This window comes from Acyrthosiphon pisum, chromosome A2, assembly GCF_005508785.2.
Source record: "Acyrthosiphon pisum isolate AL4f chromosome A2, pea_aphid_22Mar2018_4r6ur, whole genome shotgun sequence".
NCBI lineage: Eukaryota > Metazoa > Arthropoda > Insecta > Hemiptera > Aphididae > Acyrthosiphon > Acyrthosiphon pisum.
The window spans coordinates 22,996,061-23,003,662 of NC_042495.1; the positions used below are offsets into that span (position 1 = coordinate 22,996,061).

Consider the following 7,602-nt stretch of genomic DNA (forward strand, 5'->3'; position numbering starts at 1 on the left):
TCTCAGGCCACCCAGGATTGCAAGTGAAGGTAATGAACAGGTCGGGTTTGCCGTACTTGCGCACTATGGTCATTGCATCCTGGTAGCTCTGTTTCATGTAACGCGGACCTCCAGTGAAGGTCGACGGCAAAATCGTTCTGCGTCCAACCGGAGCAGGTTCTTCAATGTGCAACTGCTGGTTGATGTGATCCACCAGGCCCTGATACGCTTCGGCAAACAGGGCTCGCTGATTGCGTTCAATGAACCGTAGGTTGTTTGTTTCCATTCGTACGTATTGGTCACAGACGTACTGTTGAAACAGAAAACCAACACGGTGTATCAGACTGAATTTTTGATGCCTGTGGTCATAGATAATAAAAGAATGGATAGGACATGCCTATACTCACTCCACAGCGTGCCGCGGTCTTTTTTGGGGAAGAGAGAGCTACAAGAGAGACAGACGATAACGTGCCTTTTTCAAGGTTATGTTACAAACATCTTTAAATATTATCTATGGATAAGAGATATCTGCTTATCACTGGATTATATTATTATTAAATATTAATGTAAATTTAATTATTTTAATTTTTAAACTTTTATTTTTTCTTGTGATTTTACGAAAATTAATTATTTAGTCATACATAAGAATAAAAAAAAAATGGTTCATCGATGCGTAATTTGCCACTCCAACTCGACTAAAAATCCAAATCTAAGTTTTCACCGGTAAGTGGAAAAGAAATGTTCATTTTTAAAATAAAGTATCATAACCATTTTAAATCCACTCAGGTTTCCAAAAGATCCTGAAAAACGTGAAGTATGGATAAATAATTTAAATTTAAAAATGCAAATAAAAGATTGGCATCAAATATGCAGCCTACATTTTTCTCCAATGAGCTATGTATTTAGCAATGAGAGAAAAATATTAAAATTTGATGCACTACCAGTATGGTAATTGTCTTAACGATATGCTCCTAAACAAAGTAATCATGTTATATTTTTATATTAATTGTAGTCATGAAGAAAGAGAAACATTGAATAATGCTGCAATACTGCCAGATGAATTAACGCCTGAAGATTTTAGTTTGACTGCGTCTGTTTCACAAAAGTATATTTTTTTCTATTAACTTATCATTAATAATTGTGTTGAGTAATAAGAATTTATTCTTATATACTTTTAGTGTTGAAGAAATACATGTATTATCGCAGACACCACCTACTTTGTCTCTTTCTGAAAAGTATGTACATTTAAAGACTGCTTTATAATAATTTATTGAAATTTAATAGAGTTATAAGAATTAATTCTTTAAAATATTTTTTAGTATTGATGGAATACATGTACTGTCACAAACACCACCTACATTGTCTCACTCTGAAAAGTATGTACATTTAAAGACTGCTTTATAAGAATTAATTCTTTAATATATTTTTTAGTATTGATGGAATACATGTATTGTCGCAGGAACCAATATGTTCACATACTACACCTCATTCTGAAGAGTATGTGTATCATGTACCTATAATCTATATATTATTGTACAACTAAGTTATTAATAAATTATTTTTTCAAGATTCATGATAAAAAGAAAGTTCCACTCTTCTTCAAGAGTTGGGGATTTGGACGAAGATGACTTTATAACACCCAAGAGAAGGAAACGTAATTTGGCAGTAGTTAAAAATTCAATTTTTAATCTTCGTCGTAAAAATAAGTTATTACACCAAAAAAATGTGAGGCTACAAAAAAAATGCAAAAATCTATCCGATATAATTAATCAACTTAAAGAAAAGTGTATGATATCAGATGTTGCAGCTGTAGACTTGGAGGTAATTTTTTTATTATATTCTTAAAATGTTTCATGTTTATTTTATTTGTTTTAGATTTTGCGCCAAGCGATGAATATATGTGTGTTTTTTGGTGTCATACTAAAAAAAATAACCATGGATACTTTAAATTAATATCAAATATTTATTCAATCATTGTCCAGACATGATAAAATTTTCAAAATATTTTGATTGGTATATTTCTTCTTTACCGAGCATCCTTTTTATTGCGTTTTTTTTTTTTTTGAAACTTATGTAGTTAAGTACGCTGAAAACGATGGTGAAGTTTGAATTTAGCACACGGATTTAGTTTTAAAGTTATGGCCTAATGAAGTTCACTATTTCGCGAATTTTACTTCCATAACTTAGCTCATAACTTCAAAACTAAGCCCACGCACCAAATTCTGACTACACCATTGTTTTCGGCATACTTAACTACATAAGTATCAAAAAAAAAAAATTGCTAAAAAAGGGTGTCCGGTAAAGTAGAAAAGTTCTTTTTGATTTGTTTACTTGTTCAAAAATTTTGAAAATTAAATACAAGGTCCTTCATAAGTTGTTATAGAAATGGTTAAAAAAATAGCCACGGACATGTTTTTGTGTAAAAATTGATCAAATTGATCAAAATGTTTTTCGTGTATGTATATTTTATGACGTGTTATATATGTTTATTTTATTATTAAATGTTTTTATGTTTGTTTTTTACATATGACTCGTACATACAAAATAAATGCAAAAATCTATCCGATATAATTAATCGACTTAAAGAAAAGTGTATGATATCAGATGTTTCAGCTGTAGACTTGGAGGTAATTTTTTTATTATATTCTTAAAATGTTTCATGTTTATTTTATTTGTTTTAGATTTTGTGCCAAGCGATGAATATATGTGTGTTTTTTGGTGTCGTACTAAAAAAAATAATCATGGACACTTGAAATTTATATGTGTTATATATATGTTTATTTTATTATTAAATGTTTTTATGTTTATTTTCTACATATGACTCGTACATACTTATTCGCACATAAGTGGAGGCTGTGCTAACTCTGTATCGAACTGACTGATGGATATTATACCAATTAATTAACATAAATAATATTGGTGTTTAATACATTGTCTACATGGGTAAATGTGTTATATTGTTGAATATATTGTGAATATTGTTTAAATAAATACATTTTTCTAAATATTAAATAAGTAATTTTTATTAGGCGATGAGATCTGACGTCCTTTCTAAATTAGTAAAAGACTCGTTGGCTGGAAAAAAACAACCATTCTGCAAAGAACTGCGTGAATTTGCTGTAACTTTACAGTTTTATTCTCCTAGGGCATATTTATATGTACGGAAAGAATTTGGGAACATTTTACCTCATCCACGCACTTTAAGGCGCTGGTATACAGTTGTAGATGGAAAGCCAGGTTTCACCTCTGAGGCATTTGAAACCATTAAACTTAAAGCTACAAACAAATCTTTGTTTTGTAATTTAGTAGTCGATGAGATGTGTGTTAAACGACAAATTGAAATCGATCCACAACAAAATATTTATGGTCATATCAATATGGGTACAGGAGCAATTTATGACGCAGATGATATACCAATAGCAAAAAATGCATTGGTATTTATGTTAGTTGGAATGAATGATTATTGGAAGTTACCAATAGGTTATTTTTTGATTGATGGTCTGACAGGAGCCGAACGAAGTAATCTTTTAAGTAAAGCAATTGAATTGATAACAGACACTGGAGCTCATCTGTGTTCAATAACTTTTGATGGAGCTACTGTAAATACAAGTATGTGTACAGTATTAGGTGCAAATTTCAATGATGACTCTCCATTTATCCTTAATCCAGCAACAAATGAAAAAATATTTACATTCTATGACGCCGCTCACATGATTAAGTTGGTGAGAAATGCTTTTGGAGACAAAAAAATAATTATTGATGGAAATGGTGATTTAATAAAATGGGACTATATAGTAAAATTATATGAAAAAGAAAAACTAGAAGGATTACGAGCAGCTACAAAATTAACAGCAAGGCATATTTTTTATCATAATGAAAAAATGAATGTAAGGCTTGCAGCACAGGTTTTATCTGATAGTGTGGGAGATGCATTAACATACCTAAGTAATGAGGATCCTGAATTTAAAGGATGTGGTCCAACAGCACAATTCTGTAAAATGATGAACAATGCATTTGATATATTAAATAGCAGACGTTTATATTCAAAAAACCCATATAATAATGCAATTACAAAGAACACATTCACAAAATATCAAGAGTTCATGAATTTATTTTCAGAATATTTACAACAATTAAAGTTCTTAGATGGAACACTAATTATTACATCAAAAAGAAAAACAGGATTTAGAGGTTTATTAATGGGTTTATATTCTTCATTGGAATTATTTGAACTTCTGCAAGCAAAGGGTCACATGAATTTTCTAATTACTTATAAGTTGAGCCAAGATCATTTAGAAACATTTTTCAGTGCTATACGTGGTAAGGGCGGGTATAATAATAATCCCACATGTCGGCAATTCCAAGCAGCATATAAAAGGTTACTCGTTCATAATGCTATAATAGGATCTGAACATGGTAACTGTGCAATATTAGATAGAACAAAAATACTAACTACTACTGGAATTATTCAACAGACGATAGCAATAGAAAATGGTAGTAATGATCATGATTATTATCAAAGATTAATTAAACTAAATTCCTACATTGAAGATATATCTATATACATAGCAGGATTTGTGGTTATGAAAATGTATAGATTGGTAGAGTGTGATACATGTAAGAAGCATTTAATCACAAACACTCAAGCCAGTAAATTAGGACAAATTAAGGATCGAGGGGCACTCATGAAACCTAGTCTAGATGTCCAAACTATTTGCATAGAAACAGAAAAAGTATTTAGAGGATACATCAATGAAATCATGAATGAGCGAAAAGCATGCAATTTTATCGTAATGAAAGTGAAAAGAAATTTATATCAAAAATATTCAGTCTTTGATAATATGTCATGTGTAAACAATAACTTGATCAATGTTTTTGATTTGAATGATAATTTTAATACGCACAGAGACCAATTAATAAAAAAAATATGTGAAATATATTACAAAACTAGGTTTTGTCATGAAGCAAAAAAAGCTAATGATAAATTAACCTTGAGGACCAAGTTTACTAAACTAATACATTTCAGACATAAATAAAATAGGTATAGCCACGAATGACATTTATATTTACGTGGGTACAAAAACCTGAAGAACTATATTGATACATACACATTTCTTTGTTGTAAATTATTATTATTGAATTATTATTGTATTTTCGTATTGGTAAAATAATATTGACACATTGTATTATATTAATTATAATTTATAATGTACCATTTTAATACTGTAATTGTGTAATTATTTCCTTTGCTTTTGAAGAATTAAATGAATTATATAATATTTATTTTGTAACGCACCAAATATTGAATGTTGAATGACTACTACAGAACTACATGATAAATAAACAGATTACTGATAATAAATCTTTTTATCAAAAGCACCTTATAACCTCAAATAATGTTTTAATTAATTCCCGCCTGATAAGGTTGTATGACCTATCCATTCTTTTATTATCTATGATCCAAACTATTATTAATTGTCGTAATTACCATGGAAAAATATATTGAGTTAAATCTGTTTTAAAAAAAAGTTTCTACTTTTTTAAATTAGTTTGTGGATCACATAAAGACTTTCTTTTATATTGAGCCTTTAAATGTACAATGTACCTACATGCCTATAATACCTACATCATTTTTACGTCAAATGATTATTAAATATATTTAAACTATACACATCTAAATTAATTATTTAAAAAATATATATCAATGAGCTATTAAAGGTCTTAATATAATATACTCTATAATATAATCTACCAACTAAAATATATTCGTCTACAAATTTTTTTTATCAAGAAAAGTAACAGAAATGTTTATGTTATTTTAATATAATTCTATAAGTGTCAATAGAATTTACAAATTATTTAGTAGATAAAAGTATATATAATTTTCAACTTTTGTAGCTAAGAATAAAAAATTTAAAACATTTAAAATTTCATTTAAAATTCTTTAAAATTCTTATAAATAGTTCATTCTATACATCTATTTTTTACAGATCTATGTACTCATTAATAATTTCATCAATGTAGGTATGTCTCAAGAATAAAAAAAAAAAGCTCCATATGTGATAATATATAGCGTTGCACCGATCCGTAGGAAAACGCAAAATTGTGAACTTCCAAAGGCCATGACTTCGAAACTAAGTCTGACCGTCAATTTCTGATCGCACCATTGTTCTTAAATAGTTAATATGAGTAAGTTCCAAAAAAAAAAATCGAAAAATTTGCACGGGTTGGTAAAATGCACTTTAGCCAATTAATTGGCCCATGTGAAACACACGCCTCGAGTTGGCCCGTTTGACGGAAGTACATTCTACACACATCCAAACATTATTTTTTATGTAATTTGTATATAAAACATCTCCTTCTATGGGTATTAACTATTAATGTAATTTTTGGAACGTTAGAAAAACGATATAGATATTAAATTTGTTCTTCTTTATAAGTGGTGAATATCGTATGTTAGTTATGATTATAGCCTTCTCCGTTCTTTCCCGCGCCAAAACCTTTTTGCTATGCTTTACGTGTATAACATATGCGGGTGCGACACCTACAAAATAGAGATATTTTAAAGAAAAGTATTAATAGTAGCGTTCCATAATTTTAAATTAAACATTCAGAAAATAAATGAATTTTTGAGTGCATATTTGAACATTTTAGTGCATTTCTATCGAGATACAAACTTACTTTATGTTACGACCAATCCAAAGTTGAAATTTTATGTTACATAATTTTGCAAATTAATAAGTCGATTTGGATTTTTGAGCCATATTTCTTAATTTTTTGATTTTTTCGTAGATTGTGGACGGGTACACTAAGTTTGAAAATTCAATAGCCCGCGCTCAGCACGTAGTCTAGACAAGACATCATCAGAATTGTTTCTTTAAGGATTTATTAAAAATGCTGATAATAGATAAAAGTTCAAATCAAAGCAGTTTAATCAAATGTACCAGTTAACATATAAAAAAAATTATGAGGTAGGTACCTACTAACAAACATACTCAATTTAGGATCTTTTTTGCATTTTATGAATTTTTATAATTTTAGGTAGGTATTTTTTAGCGTTTATGGGTCAATTTTTCATTCTTTATTACTTTTCTTTTGATATTTTCAAAAATCTTCTTTATTAAAAATTTTTTATTAAAATATTATGAATTTGTTTTTAACTTTTTGGTCATCGATTTTGGTTTTTGGTTTATAGTAAATACGTTGTGTAAAATATGTGATCATAATAGGTTAGTGACTTGGACTATAGTGATTATAACTAGTGAAATATGTGAACAAATAGTATCAATATTCACTTTCCTATTAATTATTATATTCAATTTCTGAAAATATATTTATAAAAAAAAAGTAACTTATTCAGTTAAAAGTAATTTGAAAAAAAAGTAACGAGTTAATTAACTTAACGTTTTGACTTAATTTAAACTTCTAACTCGTTAATGTCCAGCTCCTCCTCAAACCCCACGGGGCTGAAATGATTGTGCAGAAAGTAAGTAACAAGAACAACCTAGGCTTAAAAATACGTAATAGGTACCTACACACTAATAATTTCATTAATATATGTCTAAAGAATAAAAAAAAATCCAAGTTCCAAAAAAAAAAAAATCGAAAAATTTGCACGGGTTG

At 28.7% G+C, this 7,602-nt stretch overlaps 1 protein-coding gene across 1 annotated transcript; it reads left to right on the top strand.

Moving 5' to 3' along the window:
* Positions 1-305: 305 nt before the first annotated feature.
* LOC107884628 lies at positions 306-1,912 on the top strand. Its single transcript, XM_016807140.2, has 7 exons — positions 306-702; positions 766-927; positions 992-1,084; positions 1,158-1,214; positions 1,299-1,355; positions 1,411-1,476; positions 1,548-1,912. Exons 1-7 carry the CDS (start codon positions 638-640, stop codon positions 1,822-1,824), a joined length of 777 nt encoding a protein of 258 aa, XP_016662629.1. The 5' UTR covers positions 306-637; the 3' UTR covers positions 1,825-1,912.
* The last annotated feature ends 5,690 nt before the right edge of the window (positions 1,913-7,602 follow it).

Coding starts and splice junctions, on each gene's coding strand:
- LOC107884628 (XM_016807140.2), top strand. CDS start 638: ATGGTTCATCGATGCGTAATTTGCCACTCCAACTCGACTAAAAATCCA. Junction 1,356..1,410: donor ACATTGTCTCACTCTGAAAA/GTATGTACATTT, acceptor TATATTTTTTAG/TATTGATGGAATACATGTAT. Junction 1,477..1,547: donor ACTACACCTCATTCTGAAGA/GTATGTGTATCA, acceptor TATTTTTTCAAG/ATTCATGATAAAAAGAAAGT.